The sequence below is a fragment of the Squalius cephalus genome (genome assembly GCF_949319135.1).
Source record: "Squalius cephalus genome assembly, chromosome: 15".
NCBI lineage: Eukaryota > Metazoa > Chordata > Actinopteri > Cypriniformes > Leuciscidae > Squalius > Squalius cephalus.
In genome coordinates this window covers 19,321,834-19,342,684 of record NC_137136.1, presented here as the reverse complement: position 1 = coordinate 19,342,684, position 20,851 = coordinate 19,321,834, and the positions used below count along the sequence as shown (strand labels likewise).

The following is a 20,851-nucleotide window of genomic DNA, read 5'->3' as shown; positions in this document are numbered from 1 at the left end:
GAAAAGTGGGAGGAGTCATTCAATATGTCCCGCCTTAGCTTCCTGTTTCAATGGAAATTACATCAACGCATCACACAAACCAAGGCACTTCAGTGGGCCTTTAATTCCTCAAATCTCTGTTTGCCTTTCTGAGTCACTGTATGCTGTACTGCTTCACTTTAAAGTTCTTTTTTTGTTAAGTGTGCAGGAATGTGTGTTTTTTTATGTATGACTCACTAGTATCTGTAGTCTCATACTGAGAGTCTTTCTGGAGTTCAAATATGTCGACCTCCGCACGAGCCGGGCCCTCCATCACACTGTTGATGTTCTCGCGTGCTAACGCTAAAGCTAACCGCTCCCCACGCCCACAGACAGAGCTGTCATCCAAAATTGCCGCTAAAGGAGGAGAGAAGGAGGACAAGAAAGAGAGACGAGACAAAGTAGAGAGAAATCAAGACAAGAATGGGTAAAAGTTATATAAATGTAATATATAACAACCTTTCTAATTTAAAATCACTCCTTTAAAAGAACCATCTACCATATCCAATATTAATAATAAAGTCAATAATACAGTTTATTTATAATGATTCTGAATTTCATAGCATATCTAATGTAATAACTTTGGTTATTATCAATGGTTCTCAGCTGGTGGGCCACAACTCCAAAATGTGTTGCAGGACTGTTCTGATTAGGTCAGAGGTCAGTTGGAAAAATATTCAATGTAAATAATAAAATTAAACTAAACATGTACACTACTGTTCAAAGGCTTGGGGTCAATTTGTTTACAAAAATAATAATACTTTTATTCAGCAAGGAATACCTTTATTCATCAAAGAAACCTGAAAAAATATTTACCAAAATACCACAAAAATATTAAGCAGCACAGCTGTTTTCAACAATAATTAAAAAAAATCTGGTTTCCTGAGCACCAGATCAGCATATTAGCATGATTTCTGAAGGATCATGTGAAGTCTGGAGTAATGATGCTGAAAATTCAGCTTTTCCATCAAAGGAATAAATTACACTTTAAAATATATCAAAACAGAAAACAATTATTTCAAATTGGAATAATATTTTACAATATTAATGTTTTTACTGTATTTTTGATCAAATAAATGCGGCCTTGGTGAGCATGAGAGACTCATTTAAAAAACATGAAAAAATCATACTGACCCTAAACTTTTGAATAATTGTGCAGAACTAGAACAGCAAACTTTTAAAAGGTGGGAGAATATGTTTCCAATCAACTCTATCTACAGGTATATAACAATATTTTGGTCCTCATCCTTGAAAACCAGGAATAAAACTTACAATTTAAGGGACATTTAGAGAGCAAAATTGTACATTTTCCCATTCAACTGGTGTTAATAATTTTGTTCCACTTATGCAGTTCATAGTAATACATTTGAAAGATTTTAGTTATATTAAGTGCAATAAAATATTGTTACTTTGATGCCTATTCATTTCCAATATTAAATCTGGTTCTTAAAGCAAAACCATTTAAGAACCACTGGTTTAGAGATCTTCACAATCACAGTCAGATATTGGGCTTGTCGACCACATATTACAAGTCTAAATGTGTGCGACTTACCCATCCGCACCGATGATAAAACAGGGGTCTGGCTCCGGGAAGAAGGCGGCATGGTAACCACGGTGACTAACAGGAAGCGGAAGTAAATCGACAGCAGGAGCGCTGGCAGTTCCGGCATCTTCTACCGCTCCTCATGGAGATGCCTTCTGCTGCCTATAGCACCCCCTAGATCAACACACAAATGAGATTAACTTTGTTATATGCGAGCACTTAAAGACAAAAAAAAATCTACTGATCAATTCCACTTAAGATTCAGTTCACAGCACACTCATTGACCTTTTGTGACAACTTGCCCCGGGAGCTGGTAGACACAAAACAATTCATTAAGGCAACAAAAATGTAAAAAGTAACATAAAATATCAAACCATTGTTTTGGGCATGGTTTTGTTTCGACCTGACATTTATGAAACATTTCCTTGTCCTGAGAACACAGTTCAACCTTTGCCTGAATAATGATAGAGTGGTTTTATGTTCACTTGTTTATCCAACAGATATTACAAAATTGTAAAGATATAATGAAACTGACATTTTAGTTTGAAGAATAGAATTCATAAAATTGTTAAACCAACATTCAAAACTACTGTTTGGTAAACAAGCATTTCTTTAATTTAGGACTTTTAACTCAAAACCTCATGTGACAACTTGCCCCTGTGCCATCGCTTCTTTAGGAGATACAGTATGCACTACTGTTTAAAAGTTTAGAGTCGGTAAGATTTGTATATGTTTTTGAAAGAAGTCTCTTATCCTCACCATTTATTGGATCAAAACAGGAAAGTAATAAAGCTGATACATTATTCAAATTTGAAATAACTGGTTTCTATTTTAATATATTTATTCCTATGATGCTAAAGCTGAATTTTCAGCATCATTACTCCAGTCTTCAGTCACATGATCCTTCAGAAATCATTCTAATGTGCTGATTGGGTGCTCAAGAAACATCAATATTGAAGTTAAAAAAAACAGCAATTATTGGAAATAGAAATCTTAATGTGCATTCTATTCTTGCTGAATACAATTATTAATTAAATTGAGTTGACAGTGTTGTGCGAAGCATCATCATGAATCAGGGAATCTTATGACAGTTTGCTGACGCAGGTCATGACCGTGTCACGCACGTCCCAAACAGCAGCACGGGGAAATCACAGGGACATACTAACACCTGGTGTATCTGATGCATACACTCTCTCTCTCTCTCTCTCACACACACACACACACACACACACACACACACACACACACACGACTCAAAGCAATCTCTGTGAACTCTGACCTTTACAGACCAAACCAGATTTATTTGACCACAGGGAAGAAATGATGGATGTACTTCTCCTCCCTCTTTCTTTGTTCATCTCTCCTCCCTGCTCTTTCTTTCTTTCTCTCAGTCACTTTGGATGTGTCAGCAGGGCACGAAAAGTGAGAAAGAGAGGAAATGAAATGAAACAGCGTGTGTATACACAATTGAGGAACCCATTATTGCCGTACTATAATTATTGCAGGCAAACACTAATGACCAGTGTCGCAAATATAATTCTAAAGTTCACACCCGCTGTTTTGCATATGTGCACGGCTGAATAAAACGATACTTGGCAGTCGGCAAGTAAACTGTAAAATCTAAATTATTTAGGGGAGAGGGTGGGAGTGCAAAAGAAAGAAGCGACAAGAAATGCGGAGAGGGGGACTGAAATAAAAAGCAGGGTAACGAAAGGAGAACAAAGACAGAGAGAAAGAAAAAAGAGAATGAAAGACAGGGAGAAAAAGGAGACATCGGGAGAGAATATGCTTGAAGAGGGAGCCCTCGGGGAAAGGGAGGAGTAGATAGCAGGCGCTTCATTTGTTTCTTCTTCATCTTTGTAAGTAAGAAGTGAATCTGACAGTTATAATAATAGCACAGTGATTCATTCTCCTTAATTGATTTGGATTGTGAAATAAGAGTGCTGGATGCAAGCGTTGCCAGTGCCGGTTGATACAGACACATTAAGTTGTCACCAGGCTTCTGTGAGACGAAGAGGAAGCGTCGAGGAAGCCTTTTCCCTTCTTATCTTCGCCTTTTCCACTTGTGGAAAGATTCCAGAGTGGAGGCAGGAAAAGACACCCGCAATGTGTCCCTCCTGGCACTCCATGGGCCGAAAGCACAAGAGCATAATAAAACCATCAAAAGCCCTCTTCATTAGGGTTCTGAAATCATGAGCGAACACAAACACACATTGGCGTGTTGAGGGGCAATTCACTAAGAATGAATTGCACTCAATGAAGATGCCTTTTATTTGCGCCCGCTATCTGAGCCCCATTTACTAAAGTAAATATACAAATCAGGGAACACCACAAACAGACCCACAGCCCTCTTGTGGGTCGGTTCTGAGTGCTTGGTTGTGGAGGATGCAGCAAACTACAACAATCTGTCACACTAAATGTATGTTAAAGGTACTATAACATTTTAGGATATGTACCTTTATGGTACAAATAGGCCCCCTTTAGGTGTAAATAAGGTACAGAGGTGTACTTTTGAAAGGGTACTTTTTGAAAGCCCTCCGCCGTTGAGTACGACTGAAAAAAGTTTAGCACTTAATGCTCACATCTCCTATTTTGGGTAAAAATAGAAAAAAATATTGCTCTCTATACCGCCACCTACTGTACACTGGGATGTCAATCAGATACTGGCGCTGGAGGCGCAGGCGCTTCATGAGGCTATGCAGAGTTTTAGACAGACAGTCACAAAGCAATGCAAACAAACAACAGCAACCTTTTACAGTTCTTCTTGAACCAAAACAATGAGCTTATGCTGCGTTCATGCCATGCTGTAACTACCGTAATTAAAGGAATAGGTCACTTAAAACTTAAAATTCTGTCATCATTTACACACTCTCAAGTTGTTTCAAAACTGTATCTTTCTTCTGCTGAGCACAAAATAAGATATTTTGAAGAATGTCGGTAACCAGACAGTATTTTTTTTTCCTACTGTGGAAATCAGTGGGGTCCATCAACTGTCTGGTTACCGACATTCTTCAAAATATATTCTTTTTTTATTTTATTTTTAAGTGAACTATTTCTTTAAGAGATAACAGCGTGTGACGTTCTATTTGGAGCTGTCCATAAACTCCGTTTCTATGGAAACACAATCAATGCTGAAATGAATCTGCAGCGGTCAGGTGGTACAAGTCAGAGCTCTTTAAGTTGTTTACATTCATTAGTATTATGATGTTATGTGCTTTGAAACATAAGGTAATTTAACGCCGTCTCTTATGATGCTTTGCACACTCTGCTCTGGCTGTGTGCGTTTTGGAGGAGTCTGTTTCAGCATGATAATTCCTCACTTGCTAAAATCTATTATCTAGGCTATGTATCGTTTTAAAAACCAGTATTATAACTTGTCAGACTGCTATAATTAATTGATATCTGAAAAAATGGCAGCATGTTGAGAATAATTAAGAAAAGAATCTCGTTAAAGAATTGCTGGCATGTTTTTAAAAAAAAACTTCATCCATGCATTTCATATAGTTTCTAATAGACATATTAGTCTTTTTTGAAAGGGTATGGACAGTTTTTGGAGGTGCATTTTGTCTACATCAAGGGACAGAACAACATCAGACATTCTTACTTGACATCTTATGCTCACAGCAGTTTCGCTCTTGTGATTGATTTGTTAAGAGCACACCCCCTTGAAATTAAAACTTAGAAGATCCAAAAAGGTCATAAAGGCATCATAAAATGATATGTGTAGAGGACATTCATTCATAACATCACGACTTGGGCAATTTCAAATCCTAGCATTTCAGAAGGGTGGAAAACTAAAATTAACTGAGGAGTTAGCTTTGAGGTATAAAATCTGCAGTATGTTTTTATTGCAAAGTAACCTCTTATGGGGTGTGCAACTCTGGCCCTCGAGATCCACTTTTCAGTGAAGTTCAGCTTTAAACCTACACTGTTAAAAATTTGCTGTAGTTTTGCAGCTGTTTGCCAGTAACTTACTGTAGATTTTAATTTATGTTATTTACTGGCAACAGTTTGTTCAAAGTTAAATGAACATTAAACATTAACAAGTATTTGTCTTTAAAGAATAAAATTATAAAATAACAATCTCATGCAAAGCATTCTGGGAACCAGAAATCTTCATAATCCTTTTTCTGTTTTTTTCCTTCAGATTTTGGTTCCCAGAATGCTTTGCATGAGGATGTTATTTTAGTTTTATTCTGTAAAGATAAAGACTTGTTAATGTTTAATGTTCATTTAATTTTGAACAAATTGTTGCCAGTAAATAACATAATTTTAAATCTACAGTAAGTTACTGGCAAGTAGCTGCCAGTAATACTGTAATTTCTACAGATTTTTCTAACAGTGTAAATCAACACATCTAAACAAGGTCTTCAGGATTACTAGAAAGCTGGCAGTTGAGTTTGATCAGGGTTGGACCTAAACTCTTCAGGAAAGTGGATCTCGAGGGCCAGAGTTGCCCAGCCCGTCTTATTTGTGTAAATATCAGACATTAAGATTTTCCATTTCATGACACTTTAATATAAATATGGTGCAGTGCAATTTAAGCACATTTAGAGCTTGGTTGAACTAAACTGGCAGATGGTTAGGAAATAAAATGTGGGTTTTTTACGCTGAATATCCACTTTTGAAAGTGGCGTAACTTACTGAGTCTTCTCTCAATGGGCAAATCCATCAGAAACGGCTTGTCTCTCCCTAATTCTCTCCATCTCTTCTTCTGTCAGTTGATTCAGTGTACTTTCAGTCTCCTCTGACAGTCTTTCAGCGGTGCTGTGCTTTGAGCCTCTTACTTTGTCCTTAACCCACCCTGGAACATACACACATGCTCCCCTCTCACTTTTACAAAGAGAAAATCCACCAGCTTGGCAGTTGATCCTTCCTTTTTCTTGCCTCCTTGTGATCCTACATGTCTCTTTGTATTTCCACCAAGCTCTCTCACACTTTCATGCAATTATTTCCATGCTTTTGAAAGGGGGGGCTGTCTCCACTAGTTGTCCTTTTTGACAACATGGGTCACTGATGCTATTCACAAGTAACACACAAACACCAGTCCATGTATGTTTTGACAGATATGCTCTGCGACATTGACAAGGCCTGCCCTGAGGTGCAGCACAAACATCTGTGTCAAATCCAGATTCATCACAGACACACACGAGCACACGGATGGACGAGTGATCAGCGCAGGCCTTGGACTTTGTACATAGGATGCTGACTTACCTCACAGCGAGAGCAATTCGCTCTCTGCCCACTCACAGATAAACAACATGCAATTAACAATCCAACAGTCGTGATCGCACCAGTCACAGACCAGTGTTTTGGCAGGATTTGAAAGATAAGCTTTCGGATGCAGGTGTAGTTGGTTGCTGCTGAATATTTGATGGCGTTTTAACACTTTCGGGCTGGTACATTGTAAATACGTGATAAGATATGAAGATGAAAGGCTTATACCAGTGTGAAATCTTGTTCTTTGTGTCAGATGAATGATTTAACCGACCCTGCTGTGCCAACAGATTTAAATGAGAGCATTTCAGCTGTCAGGCTCTTCAGCATTCCCTTTAGCAGAGTAAACAAACATGATGATTCCTCATGCATGACGTCTGCAGACGCTCTCGGGAGCCACGCACTTTCTGACTCCTGAGTTTATATAGGCATGCAAGGTACAGACCGCGGTAAACAAGAGTAAAGCATAGGATAATGATAAAGGACACAGACACAAACACAAAAGCACTTCCGAGACTTCTGATTTTCAGATTTTCAGAACACTGTTAGCAAATCTGGTGATGAATATGTACACCTCATTACAAAACAAACACATACTGTGGGATCTAAGCACATATCCATTTAAACCAAGTGAACACTTGCCCTGGCAGAGCTAAGTGGATTTCAAATGCAACTTCCAAAAACAATTTTTTTTTTTTATATTAATTATTGTCGGTAAAAAAAAAAATGTTTTTAAATTTTAATTTCTGAAATTAAATTTAATTTGAATTGAGGTACCAAACAGATGCAGAATTCAAATGGGAATTTAAGGAAGTATGATTAAAATTAATTGATTGCCGTAGCCTACATTGTGAACAATATTTTGACAGTTTTGAAAATTTAACTTTTCCTTGCACTAAAGAAAACTTTGAATGATGGCTTTGTCTTAAGGTTTAAAGAAGTTTAAAAATCTTGAAGTCTGAAGTTTTTATAGTCCCCAGAATGTCATTACCTGTTGACTTTATTTGAATTTTAATTCAGCAAGTTGCAGTTTTTTTTCAATTCCACTTTAACTTCTTGTGGGTTGAGACCAATTCATAAATATTATAAATATTGAATTTTGCCCAACCACTGGGTGTCAAGTGCAGTTGAATGTTTGCTTGGTTAAAAAAAAAAAAAAAAAAACTATATTAGGTTAACTACTTTCATTGGTTATGTCTTATCTTGCCTGGGGCACCAAGTGAGCCAGAACTGCCACTGGTGCCATCTCAAATATATAAAACAAATATAAAAAAATAGATGCATGACATCCCTGTCAGTATGTTAGAGCAGTAACTGTCAGTGTTTCAATGGATTACACTCAACCTTTACAAACAGCAGTAATATTAATTTTTATGAACTTTTTATTAGACTTAAGGCTTTATAGAAAAGGCCACTTATTGCTTGTTGAAGATGAATTTAAGTTGCAGCTCAACCGATGGTTTCTATGATACGTTGTGACATTCATTCTGTCTCTCTTGCTCTCTCGATCACGCACACGCTCACACACATATTGACACCAACATTAAATGAGTCAGATGACATTTGCACTATCCGTCCCTTTCTCTCATAGCCAGATTATGCTGCCGTGGCAACAGGGTGAGATGGGAAGAGAGAGAGAGAGAGAGAGAGAGAGAGAGAGAGAGAGAGAGAGAGAGAGAGAGAGAGAGAGAGAGAGAGAGAGAGAGAGAGAATTCATCTGATATTTTAGGAAGTTAATGTAGGTTTTTCATCTTGTCTCTTACCTTTGAAGTTCATCAGAATGGAAATGGAACACAGTGAATTTTGATCTTTTCACTTGGCATAAACTGAATATTATTACAGGGTTATTTAGCATTGGGATTATTGTTTGTGCTCCTGCCTCCTGATATATAATGTTGCAGTCTTATTCCACATTACTCTACCGAAAGTCCCTTAACAGACTACGAATTCACTAAGGCAGCGTCTATTTCCAAGTGTAAAAGAAGGCTGATGCTATTTACATTGAGTGTAAACAGTTGCGTCACTTTTCTATGTGGTATATCACGAATACATTTTACTATTATTTACTAATCACCAGTAATCCAGTTAATCAGACACAGAATTTGATGGAATTGCGCTGTGGCTTGTCTATATCAATTAAGTCATCCTTTTCAGTCCAAACGCGGCTTCTTTCTGTGTAAATTAGGCTTATTATAGATCGCGCCCACAAAATTGCCTGCTGCAATTAACGTCACGCTATTATCGCCTGAGTGATGTTTGTGTACATTTTCTATTGATCATAGCAGCAGTTATTCATGAAATGATTATCAAATGATGATCAAATGATGGAGAAGAACATTATAACCTGGCATATATCCAAATACAGCCTGCACCTTGCAAATTGTGTTCAGCACCATTTTTGTTGGTATGTTTGTGCGGTTCCCCCGATTTGCATAATTATTTTAGTTGTTAGATTGTGCCGATATCCTCCCGACAACGGCAAAATGTTAGTTTGGATGGATTTCCACATCAGAAAACGTCAGATATAGCCTATTAGATTTGACCCCGGACGCCGAATCACTACCAGAATATATAAGTCTTCTATCAGCCTGAAAGTTTGACTAAGAAAGCCAGGAAAGAGCAGGAGCAAGAGACAAAGTCATGATAATAACAGGGTTCCTACACATTTTCCATTTCAAAATTTCATACTCTTCCAGACTCAAATTTCCATACCTCTCAGTAGATTTTCAGATTTTCAAGACCATATTTAAATGGTTCATACAGCATTATTTTCAGCTTTATATTTGGTATATAGTACTAGTCATCTGTAAATCTTATTTAATTTCTTAGGGTTTTCATTGATTTTCTTGAACATATAGAGCCTTTTTTTTTTTTGACAGACTTTTACATGCACACCAGAAACTTTTTCGTGCCCTCAAGAAACTATTCACATCAGCACTGGAATTTTTTGCATGCTTACGCATTACAATTTCTAGTTTTATTTAACCTATTTCCTTTATGCGTCATGCCATCTTACTATGAATAAAACGAGAGCATGGATGCACATGAATTAATAGAGATCTTAGTTTTGTCATGGCCACAACATATAAACACGTGGTGGGAACGTGATAATATGTCGTGGCCATGAGATAGTAATTCGTAGGAACGTCATATTAACTTGTGGGAACTTGAAAATAAGTCAATTGATTAAAATCAAATGACTACTACATAAATGACACATGATTATAAAACTCTAATCAAACACACACACAGGTTGCTATTGAGAATTCAATGCAGATGGCCACAATACATTTTTAGTGAATACCCCCCCCCCCCACTCTCTTTTTATTATCTATTATATACCCTCAATAGTTCATCTTTATCGAATAAAGTAAACAATGTGAATACCAACAGTGCATGTACTAATTCCTCTAAATAACTTTGACCTCTGAGAACATGAATCTCTCTCTACTTTGCTCACAGACAGAGATGCGTTAGCCCCCGGGGGTCTCATCTGAATTAGTCAACACCAAGCTCATCACCTTTTAAAGCAACTCAGACGGGATCGGGCCTGCAGGGTTCTTGCTAATTTCTGAGTATACACTGAGTATTCCTGGAGGTTCAGGGGGCAAACGCGTGGGACACCTGTTAGGAAGCACAACGGAATCTCATTAAATAAGTGAAAGCCTGTTGAAATCCAGTTATCAAGTTCACTGAGGTCTAATTAAGCTTAACTAAACCAGTAGAATCCCAGGTAGAATTTGAGAGGACTTATTAAAGCCTGAATAAAGTTCCGCAGATCAAGCTCTCAAGATTTTTACAGCTAAAATGTTTATCAGGCCACCAGCGATGTGTCATTATGGTAATGGGCCATATGCTAAGAGGAAAAACCAAATAAGCGAAAAGACTTGGTATTTATGGAAGCATAAACATTAAATGCGAGATTAGCATGGCCTCGTTTCATAGCTCAGTGAGTCGGGACTAAGGGTTTGAACACATGCATTATGCATGTGTGTATGTGTGGGTGTCTGTGTTTCCTTCCAAAAAAAAACTTTCCACCATTCATAACAGATCAGAGGATGATCGCAGAAACTATTAACATACAAATTCCACAATTTTAGATTGTATAGTGTTCAAGTACACAGAGAGACCCATGGAGGTTTCCCAAAATCTGATTGCTTTTTATTTATTTTTATTTGAGGACTACAAATATTGTTAGTAAAGTTTCTTCGTGTCAAAAGCAGTCATATTTTAGTTTTTTGTACCCATTTTCCACCCTCTCTGGCGCTTAGAATGAAAAACCTTAAAGGTCCCATTGCATGAAAATTTCACTTCATGAGGTTTTTTAACCTTAATATGAGTTTCCCTAGCCTGCCTATGGTCCCCCAGTGGCTAGACGTTTTGATGGGTGTAAACTAAGCCCTGGGTATTTTTGAGAAAATGTAAGCTCAGACGGGCGAATCTAGAAATCTTCCCTTTATGTCGTCATAAGGGGAAAGGTTACTTCCCCTTTCTCTTCTTTGCCCGCCCATGAGAATATGAGAATATACGCAAGCGCGATATTGTTTTTTCCTCGAGAGACATCATGGCTTGCAAACGAGCGAAGCATGGCAGTTGCTCAGTGTTTTAATGTACAAATGAACACAAAAGTATTTTTTTAGTTCCTTCATCCGAGCCTCCGATGAACCAGTGGGTTATGTGAATTTCTGATGTGTAATTGTTCAAGTTCAGACAGATAATCTTTCTCTCAAAATCGTTCAATACTGTTTATGCATCAGTAAATCAAGCCAGTGACTAAACGATCAACTTCACGTTGTTTCTCTTAGTAAAATGAAAATAATCTTACTTAAACTGAGATTAATATATATAAACAGAAAGCGATCAAAGAACGATCCCTTTCCATTCGCCCAAGCTGTCAATCACACAGCGCGAGTTTATCTGGACACTTGCCAAAACTCGTTATGAAATCAATGACGCTGTTACACTGCACAATGAAGCTCTTACTGTACTTACCTCATGTTTGCATTGGTGAAAGCATTAATGAGAGTGCAGTCTTCATTCACACGATCAACAGACTGTCATCTGCTCAATGCTCATCACTGCAACCTTTTATGTAATGGGAATAGATCTAAATACTTAAAAAACTTCTCACGATTCGTTAACCCCGATAGCTGTAATAGTAAAAATGTATAATAGCTGTAATAGTAAAAGTTTTCGAGAGAGTTCCACATGTAATGCTAGATATTTCACATGCAAGCATGTCAGCCAATCACAGCAGTGGGCGTTTACACTGAAGTCTCACAGCAGACACGCCCCTTCAAACAGAGTGTTCAAATCAGAGGCTAAAATCAGGCTAGGAAATATGCCTTTTATTTCTAAATTATAACAACTTTTGATCTAAAAAACATACTAACATTTGTAGCGTCTGGACCAATCAGACACACACAAATTATTCATTTATTTAATGAATAATCCAGCAAACTCACTCTCCTAACCGAGGCCTGTGAAACTTCCCCCAAAAACTAACATCCCAAATGAAGCTAACACACTGGCAAGACGCGGTGTCTTGTTACAGGACACACTGAGACTGATAAGAGTTTTACGATCCAAAGGAATGTCCAGAAAGCTGTGAATCTCACTTAAATTCTTGCAGAGGAGGATAAATAAACCATGTTAATCCTATATATTCTATATATAACCACTTGATAAATGTGTAAACATATATCTAATTTTCCCACCTCATGATTTTCCTTTTATGTGGTTGGTTTTTGTATTCTTGTAAACTCTATTGGGTTAATATTTCAGACTTTGCATACTATGGTCAACTAAAATCATATGTGTTTGGCATGTTTGGTCTCTATAAACTCTCAATCTTTGTCCCCGTTCTGTTCATTTACATTACATTCTGCTAACTTTGTGACACCTTACTATAAGCATCTTAAAGATTCTTGTGTTAAACATCCAATCAGATTACATGTTCAAAGACAATGGTCGTAAAAGAATTTCCCTCCAAAGGAAAATCCTCTCATTGGCTCTTGCACCTCCAGAGTGTGTGGCATCTTCACGCTTAAAGTCACTGATCACCAGATCAGCTTTCTCTTGGTTTTTTCTCACCATGAAAGATACTCTTTTCTTAGAATAAATGAATAATCAAAGAGTTCGTTGGAACTGATTAATTGATTGTAATATTAATTTAGCTTACCTCAAAGTTGACTTTTTGTGATGGGTAAAGGCTGATAGATTTTTCTGCACAAATGAGGTCTGTGTTATTTTTGTTGCCGAGTTGGACGCGTGGCAAACAGAGATGTTTACAAAAAACTGACCCAAATATTAATAATTAATCATAATTGGTAATTATGGATTATTATTAATATTTCCCCTTTGAGCTAATTAGTTACACATTATAAGGGCACCCCAGGAAACATTCTAAAATAATAAAATAATCCATGCAATGGGACCTTTATAGACACTTGAGAAATGAGCAAATGCAATGAGTGCTGCTGTGCTCCAGTCCTCACACACTGGCTTGCAGGTTTGCTGTTGTCAAATATAGTTTCTGACTGCCCCATCCATCAATAACAGCCTCTGTGTGATGCTTGTATTACATTGTTAAGTGAACCTTTCACAATCTGAAAACTGGTAGAAATGCGCCACTCAAAATGGCAAAATGAAATGACTAAGGATCTTGTTCAAAATAAACTCAAAGCTGCTCATTTCTTATCTTGGGTTCCTTTAGAACAGTGTTTCTCAACTGGTGGGTCGCAAGACCTGTTGACTTTATTTGAATTTTAATTCAGTAAGTTGTAGTTTTTTTAATTCCACTTTAACTGCTTGTGGGTTGAGACCAATTCATAAATATTATAAATATAGAATTTTTCCCAAACACTGGGTGTCAAGTGCAGTTGAATTTTTGCTTGGTTAAAAAAAAAATATATATATATATATATTAGGTTATCTACTTTCATTGGTTATGTCTTATCTTGCCTGGGGCACCAAGTGAGCCAGAACTGGGTTGCGGACTGTGCAGTCACAGAAACGACAACAGACATAATACTATTTTTTTCTGATGCAAGACTTTTATTTTGAAAGATGCGAGTGAAAGCTGTTGACACTTCTGTCAGACACAGTTTAAGTAAAGAATGCCTGAAAAAACATAATGTTCTGTGTGGTCAGGTGAGATGTCAGGCTGTATGTCAGTGTCATTAGTCTAACGTTATTTTCGTAACTTGTTACAAAATAAAAAGTCTCTCACCTCAAAAAAATGAAATTTTCTTGCTTGTCAGCAGTTATACTGTGCTCGTAGTGCGCACTCGGCACGCGCTGTAAATCACTTCTTTATAAATAAAGCGCAAAAGAAATTACAAGCATGCTACAGAGTTATGTTGTGAATTAGTAAGTCATGAAATTTCCAAAAAGTGACTGCTTTGTGTGTTATATGGGAAGGATTTGCATGCAGTTATGATGTTCATTCTATTCATCAGGAACAGTATATATAAATATTTTTATGTATATTTATGTATTAATTTGGAATTAGTTCTAATACCTAAAATAAATCTGGATCGCGGCTTAATGACCATGGGAAAATGTGGGTCCCATGGCCAAACAGTAATAGAAGAATCTGCAGAGCTCTAGGTGCCACACCATAGACTGTAAAAAAAAAACAACAACAAAAAAAAGGACTACGCACCTTTACTCTCTACCATTGTAGAAAAGTGAAGCCGCCAATGTCCAAATATGGCGCTGACATCTTATAGCCCAAGTCTGCGCAGTAGTGAGTGTGAAGTGGAGCTGTGGTATCAAGGCCCTCACACTCCCGCAGAATCGGTTAGTAGCCTACAGATTACTGCAGAACAACTCATAATGTTGGTGTGAAATAAACAGTAATGGAAATGTAGAAATTAAAGTTAAAGTTAAAGCTCCAATCTCTTTCCAAAAATCCATAAAAAAGTCTGTTGGTGCCTAAGTGACAACTTCGCTCAAAGAAGCTGTCAATCTCAGCTGTCAATCATGGCGTCAAACCCCCGTTTTTATAACATCAAATAACTAAATAACTAAACCCAAACTTATTTAAAAAATGAACACTTGAATTTACATCAGTGTGATTAAAAACCACCTAAAATGACAGAAACCATCTTTGGAAAAAAATGTATTTGAAGTGTAATTTGATTGTATAATTTGTCTCATGTGGCAGATGCCAGAAAGTCTGGACTACGAACCGACTACCCCTCGAGAAAACAAAAGACTCTCCTGAGAATTAACATTTGAACTCTCTCATGCATAAATAGCAGCACCATCCAAGATGCACCACACCGAGCAGCTCATCACCCTGTTCCCCCTCTTCTCCCCCTCACCTAAAACTCACTCAAAATCTATACAATGTTAAGTGTGTACAATAAGTAACTATATATATTTGATATCATTTGAAATGCATCTCAGTGTGCCTGGTAAAATGGTCTCATTCTCCCAGCCATAGTACAAACCTCCAAGAAGTTCTATAAGGTGAGAAATATTATGTGCCACTTAAAGGTGTGCCCTCCCCCAGATCCTCAATTCAAACCACCTCCTGTATGGAAATAATAAGTGTTCTCTTCTACAGAGATCGAGAACAAATCACAAATTCTGATTGCCCATTTGTGACCCCCTGAATAGGGGACCAAAACCTAATTATAATCGCAGACACCTCCATTTGGTAAACCTATTGAATTATCTGGGTATTTAAGGAGAGATGGAAAAAGGTTCACAGAATCTGTAGACAAATCTCCCGCACGATCGCTATGTGTAGTTTTTATTGCCACGTAAATATTTCAAAAATTCCTTGATTTCTGAATTGTTGATGATTGACTAATTATTTCATTCTTTAAATTGGATTTTAAATTATTGTTTTATTACCTGGTTAATAAATTGTTAAGTTTGAATTTATTCTGACTTACTCTGTAATTATTTTCCCAAGTAGATTAAGCGAATGCGTATGTTACCGCAAATCTGCATCAGGTTGTAACAGACTAAAGTCCAGTTTTGAGTGGAGCATAGGGCACACCAACTTCCGGCTAATATTTGGCACTAGTTCAAGTGTACTTAGACTATAAATTTTAGGAATTTCCGTTTAGGACAGCAAAATGTTGCTCGACCAACCTAAATAGGGTGAGTCTTCTTAAGTCTGTTTTAATGTAATGTTACTCTAGCTAAGTGTACGTGGGAAACCATGGCATGACCAAACCAAAGCTACTACCCGAGAAGTAATATTGGTCGGCTTTTATCTGTAGTAGTGGTCATGACCTCTGACTGTTTTAATTCAAGTGTATACAGATCTATGGGAACTATACAAAGTATCTTAGATAGAGTAAGCGTGAATGCGACCATCTAAGGCAGTGGTCACCAATCTCGGTCCTGGAGGGCTGCTGTCCTGCAGAGTTTAGCTCCAACCAGCTCCAACACACCTGTTTGAAAGTCAGTATGCCTAGTGAGATCTTGATTAGCTGGTTCAGGTGTGTTTAATTGGGGTTGGAGCTAAACTCTGCAGGACAGCGACCCTCCAGGACCGAGATTGGTGAACCCTGATCTAAGGTATTAGTCAATTACCTCTGTTTAGTTACCAAAAACTGATGAGTTTGTGATCGTGAGACCCGCTTTAAAACGTCCGGAGTGAGGACCTCAAAGCGACATAGATTCCTAAGGAACAGGTAAAATATAAAGTACAGAGCTGAATAGAATAATCAATCATTCACTTACATTTAACGATACTCAGATCAATACTTGGACCAGTAGGCGGGCCTTACACTAACATCCCATTCGATTACATGGAGAGGGCGGGGTTTATGAGCTATATTACATCCAGCCAGCTGGGGGCGATCGAAACGTTTTGGCTTTACTTTTCAGGACTTGTATGGCACACTTGTGGTACACACAGCCAGGAACAGGCCATGATTTGGAAAACTTTCTCGTTTTACTCTTACATTGTTAGTATTTTTATTTCTCTTTGTTATCACCATGACTGGGCATATGGAAGACTAGGAGTGGCAAAATAAAATGATGGAATAAATTATCAAATTAATCATTCAAACATAAAAAGTTAAATAAATGGACCACTCCTAAATGGATAAATATTTAAAACTATGATTAAATTTCATGTTTTAAAATGAAGTTAAAACAATAATATAATAAATAAATGTAGTAAAATTCCCAAATGCTATTGGACAGTTTACTCATGGGAGCAAACATGGGAACACTTTCGACTCAAACATGTGCCATTAAAGGAGGACTGTCCAATCATTTATTCCTTACTTTATTTATTTTTTAGCACTCTTACTCAGTAAGCACTGCTAAGCAGCCCAAGTTTCTTTTTTGTTTCAGTAAATAACTAAATAAAATGCTCTTTATGGACTGGGGAGGGACTTTTGCGTCCTTAAATTTACAGTTTGTTTCATCGCACATCCAGCTCATTATATCTTAATATCTGATGACCCCTTCAAAAGACCCTTGGATACAAAGCTCTGTAGACAGGGCCAGATTCCAGACCCTTTTAATCAAACACACACGGTGGCATACAGGTGATTTATCGTGCGCCCCTCTCCACCCATTCATTGCGTTTAATCACATGGCTTTACAGCCAAGTATACAATCAATACTCATCACCTGACAGCGCATGCACACACAATGCAGAGGATTACGTATGGCGGGAGGAAAATGAGAGCTCGCAAAGCTTCAGGAGAGACAGAAAAGAGTAGCAGGAGGACAAAATGGGTGCTGTGCCACTGGTTAACCAAGTAATTAAGTGACAGGCGGGAATAAGAGAGCGTAAATCACATCCAAGAGGGAGAATGCGAATGAAAGCGGATAGAGATGAACAGGTGATAGAAAGAGTGAAGAGGGAGTTAGTGTGGAGAGATAGAGAGAGCAGGAGGGTGGAAGAGTGGGTGGAGATGGAGGAGTCTATATATAACTGTAGGGTTATGGAATAAAAGTGAGAGATTGTACTGTTGTATTTGATTACTTAACTCGGACCGCCATGGTAACCAACTAAACAGCACATGAAAAGCACTTTAAATGCTCGCGCACACATACGTGCAACGTTCACCGACGTGCTAACCAACACACAAGAGGGCTCTTCCGAAGCCTTTGCCAACATAACTATAAAAGGAGTAAGAACAGCATCGTGCAAACATCTCTGTTTGCCACGCGTCCAACTCGGCAACAAAAATAACACAGACCTCATAGTGCAGAAAAATCTATCAGCCTTTACCCATCACAAAAAGCCTAGAACGAACCTTCTTTCCCCAGCAGACTGATTCAACTCTCGCTCTCCCTCACCGGAGAATATTTATATAAGTATATGCTGCCGATTCAACTTACAGGAAGCGTGTGCGTGTGTGTAGTGCACTCGAGGTGTGTTACGGTGTGTGGTTGTGTGTTTACTCATCCTGTGTAAATCAGCTGGAAGCGAATAAAAGCAGGGTAGTGATGCTCTGTGGGAACAGCAGGGAAGGGTCACGGAAAGGATCTGATGCTTCTTTGCTGGTTAGTCTCTGGTGAGAGACGATAAACAATAAACAACCAGTGTCTGAGCGAACTCCACGCTTCAGGCCCCAGCTGAGGACCGCTATCCTGAGCCGCCTGCAGACCCAGGTAGCCAATACTTTTAAAAAAAAAGCAGAGAATAAAACACATCCAAATGCAGGCAGTGAATGCTTCCAGGAAACATTGTAATACTGAATGCAGCTATGAAATCTGAGGAACGTCGAGTTGGCTCTGTTTCTGTGTTACACCTCAATCCTATGGGAACTCAAGCCCACAGACTCAAGAATGCCAATATAACACTGAACCAAACAGAAATAGTGTGTCTATAGCAGCGCTTTTGATTTAAAAGGATGGTTCAGGCAAAAATACAATTTCTGTCATAATTTACTTGCACTGATCTCGTTCGACAAATAATGATGACTTTCTATGTTCTGTCTATTTTTTTTAAATCAAAGTCAATGTTGCTTGGTTGCCAACATTCTTCAGCAGACAGACAGAAAGAAAGAACAAAATTCATACAGTTTTAGAATGACATGAGGGAGAGTAAATGATTTTTGGGTGAACTATCCCTAAGGCCTGTGAAGTAGTTTTGAACCCGGCTGAAGAATTTCATACCTACAATTGTTTTCCCTATCATTGAACTTGGGTCCTCTAAATAGCAGTGGTTTGATATTTGAAGGACACCTATTATAAGCTTTTTTTTATTTTCCTTTTTCTTTACTGTGTAGTATAGCTGTCTGTTAGTCTGGCTATCACCAGACCAAGCTCAATCTGTTAAGACATTGGTCTGGGGAGTCTGCTATATATTTTATATTGCACAAGAGGTGTGATCAACGGGCATAGTTCAAATGACTCTGTACGCAATTGGATAGTCCTTCAACCAATCAGACCAACGATCCAGGTGAAGAACTTTGCAGAGCGACGCGAAAACTCCAGGCAGGAAATGTGTAACCAAACGTGTTGATCAGCGGTTTGCAGAAGCAGCAATGGAATCGAGCGATTTTTGCAGGTTGTGTAAAAAAAACATGAAAGTAAATGGTATTTACACCCACTCGAGTGATTTGTTTGCTAAAAAGAAGCCATTGAGCATCGTCGAGAGGTTAAAAGGAATTGGACAGAGCCGTAACGGCTCTGGAATTGGATTGGATTAAACCCGCCAATAGCGCACCAGGTGGATAAGCCAGTTTATGATTGGTTCCCGCAGATTTGTAAAGGAAGCAGGATAGATATATGTACAGGTTTCCAGCATGAGCTGCAGAGCGAAATCTAATCGCCGGCAGATCAGGCTGGGTTTACCCAGTCTAGCTGTCTGTGCTTGAAAATGATCTTCAAAGTTACAAAGCACAAAGTCCATGCCAAAAGGAGTTCATCTTTCCAACAGAAAACACCTGCCTAAAACACCTTATTTGTAGTCATGCCATTGTTTCTGTGACTAATACTGCCTTAACGTGCAATTGGAATTTTTCGTAAATACAAGTTTCCTAGTCGGAAATTGGACATGAACACCCTCTCAAGCCGCATTTACTATTGGGAAACTCGGAAATGAAATATCTTCAATACATTTTGGCTTTAATAAGACTTCCCCAGGATATAGGCAAGAATAAACCAGGTGTCGTCCATGATTCCTATTCTTTCAGACAACAAAGCACTTGAACGTGACAAGCTCGTAATCAGTACTTCAGAAGTGAGAAGTAGGAAATTTCCGATTGCATGTGAAGGCAGGATTAGCTACATCACCATGTTAAACATTTGCATAATGGCCCACTGTCAAATAACAGTTAGCTAAGTATTTCGCTATACAAGGAGACACTGTTTTTTCGTTGCAAGGGCAAAAAACAATTATTGTCATAATTGTGAACAGCATGGTATCATTTAGTACCCTTGCCATGCACAAAATCCTCCTTAAAATATAATTGTGTCAATCCTATTTGATCATGTTTGCACAAATGTTCTCATTAAATCATGCACACAAAGTGAAAACGCAATTAAGTAGATTGCACAAGAAAAATATACACTTCATTTCCAAACTTAGTAAATAAAGGTCACTGTGTATAATGTACCACATAACTGTCAGGGTTATGTCTTGTTTTATTTGTGTTTGAGTTTTATATGAGTTGGTTTTTGCTCTGTTTCCTTTGTCCCTTTTTCCTGCTTCTAGTTAGTTACTCATTTTTTTCATTAGTCACGTCAGCTTGTTTCTTTGATTGGTTCACTCTGTTATTTAAGCCGTGTTTTGTTCAGTTCTTTGTCCGATCTCATCTTATGAAGTTTGGTTGTTCTGTTCTCGTGTCTCTGGACAAGAGTTCTCTGAGTATTTTGTTGTGTTTGTTTAAAGAAAAGACTGCTGCATTTAAATCCAGTCCTTTATTTCTTCCCGTTACAACCTAAAGGGGACAAAAGGAAGTATGCTCTTAAAAATAAATACTTTATAGCAAGGGGTGCTGAAAGACTTGTGTATCTTTCTGAAGAGCTTCTCCTCATCACTGTCACATTTACCTGCTCATTGGGTTCTGTAAAAATACATCGGAATAACAAGTGCTACACTGATCCATTTGAATCGAATATTTTTTTTTTTTTTGC

General features: G+C 37.9%; 1 protein-coding gene across 2 annotated transcripts in view; it reads right to left on the bottom strand.

Moving 5' to 3' along the window:
• grik5 (glutamate receptor, ionotropic, kainate 5) overlaps positions 1 to 20,851 on the bottom strand; it is a 77,766-nt gene that overhangs the window by 17,780 nt on the left and 39,135 nt on the right. For both annotated transcript variants that reach the window (XM_079894770.1, XM_079894771.1), the window contains exons 4-5: positions 1,571 to 1,735; positions 217 to 375 (exon numbers count right to left, since the gene is read on the bottom strand). In XM_079894770.1, the coding sequence (XP_079750896.1) occupies positions 217 to 375; positions 1,571 to 1,688 (277 nt within the window). In that variant the 5' untranslated portion in view covers positions 1,689 to 1,735. The remainder of the gene's footprint in view (positions 1 to 216; positions 376 to 1,570; positions 1,736 to 20,851) is intronic.